Raw genomic sequence first — 1,815 nt, 5'->3', positions numbered from 1 at the left:
CCAAACCATTCTATGATTCTATGACTGTAAAACACGTAAGAAAACATGCTCTCAGCCTCTGGGTAAATCACACTATCTGGGTAACAAAGTTGAGGTTTTCTATAATAAGGTCAGCAGGTAACAGAGAAGTGAAGGCTATAAGCAAGCTGCTGCAGAGCTTTGACTAATCATGAAACTTTGTTTCATGTGCTTTTACAACAGAAGTAGTATGAACGTGATGAATTCTGGACTTAACAGACATATTGAACTTGTACTAGCTGTTGTTTCCATCACTTTGCAAGCTTTTTTTTTTTAAAAAAAAAAAATTAAGACAGGGTATTTAAAGTAAGATAAGGCAACCAAAATCAACCTCTTGAGATAAAAACTGCAAGAAAAGTGTAAATGACCAGACTCAGTTTTATATGCTATTACAAAATTAATGAATCAATATAATGTGACCAGAAAAGATCAATGTGAATTGCTAAATAACCTCTCATTCGATATAAGCTTAAGTTTCAGAGTAGTTTGGGGTTTTTTTCCCCTGTATCTAGCAAATACAATATCCTTGCATCAGTTAACAGTGTTGTGTTGGTATATGACAAGCACATCATAATGCAGATTCATATCAATAGTACTCCAACTTCTGATTAAAAAAAAAAAAGTTTTGATTAAACACATTTAGAGCAGAGGATCAAGGTAAGTCCTAGATTTGTTATCAAAACTAAAGTCCTGGATTACAGTTTCTCGACTGTCAGTGCAGCAGCAAAAATCAGGAAGATGGCAGAGAGCTTTACCAGTGTGTCCTAAATTACTCTTAAGCATCTGATGACTAATACCAGATTTGTGTTTACTATTTAATTAAAACAACTTACATAATGATAGTGTATGCATGTATGAACTTCTGCTTTTCTTACCATGCCTGACGCATTCATGTGCGGTATCAGCTTGGAATCCGGCACAATGACCTGCTGCTGAGGTGCTAGAAACAAAAAAAAAAAAAAGGCATTTAATGAAAACTACATAGTCTGCCTAAAATAACACCCAAGCCAGAATAACTTAGAACATCACCCAAAAATCAGCTGAGCTTCACAACAAAAACAGTTACTGAACAGTCTCTGATCTTATGAAGTTTTACTCTCAAGACAATACAGAACAGTAGCTCTTGGGAGGCAATATGGCTATTTTGGCTTTAAAAGATCTTATTCCAAGCATCAGTTACCTATTCTGACTATAGGTAAAGCAAGATTTACAATATATTTCTGAAATCAAAGGTATTAGTAAAAAGTTGATAAACTTGCTGATGTCCAGTATCAGAGTCCTCCAGAAACTTCAACTGACAGTGGCTAACTCTTAAAACAGTCTTAAATAAGGATTGTTGCAAGACGAAGACTATGCAGCAGTTAGTTTGAGTTAGGTCTAGTTAGCACATCTGTTAGCATAAGCTCACTGTCTTTCTAATACAGCAGAAGCAGATGAAATGTGTTCAAACACCTCTCCCAAACAACAAAATAGTTTTGGTATGCTAAAGGAAACAGATAGCTAGAACATGCAAACAACCCATTAATCATCTAGAAGTGCAAAAGTGTCCAAGTCTATGGAACAAGCAGGTTGCCAGTGCTAATATCAGTGCAAGCAAACTGGAAAATAATGGAGCAATTTGAAGAAGCTAATCATTGACAAGGTATTGTGCATCTGACCCCATAACCTAGGACACTTAAGAATACTGGGAATAAGTGAGACTTTCTGGAAAAGATTCTGGGGAGGGAAGCCCCACAACCTTGTACCAAGAGCTGAGCCCATCTCTCCAACTTTCAGGGAACTCAGGGAGGGTAAAAA

At 36.4% G+C, this 1,815-nt stretch overlaps 1 protein-coding gene across 1 annotated transcript in view; it reads right to left on the bottom strand.

Annotated features, from left to right (window-relative positions):
* Positions 1-893: 893 nt before the first annotated feature.
* The window catches only part of LOC104527669 (transcription initiation factor IIA subunit 1-like), a gene marked incomplete at both ends in the record, with an annotated part of 5,476 nt that continues 4,554 nt past the window's right edge, over positions 894-1,815 (bottom strand). The window contains one exon of the mRNA XM_010171453.1: positions 894-958. Coding sequence (XP_010169755.1) covers positions 894-958 — 65 coding nt within the window. The remainder of the gene's footprint in view (positions 959-1,815) is intronic.

Source organism: Antrostomus carolinensis, unplaced genomic scaffold, assembly GCF_000700745.2.
Source record: "Antrostomus carolinensis isolate BGI_N321 unplaced genomic scaffold, ASM70074v2 scaffold40457, whole genome shotgun sequence".
NCBI lineage: Eukaryota > Metazoa > Chordata > Aves > Caprimulgiformes > Caprimulgidae > Antrostomus > Antrostomus carolinensis.
The sequence above is the reverse complement of the archived record's forward strand: the minus strand, read 5'-3'. Positions and strand labels throughout refer to the sequence as shown.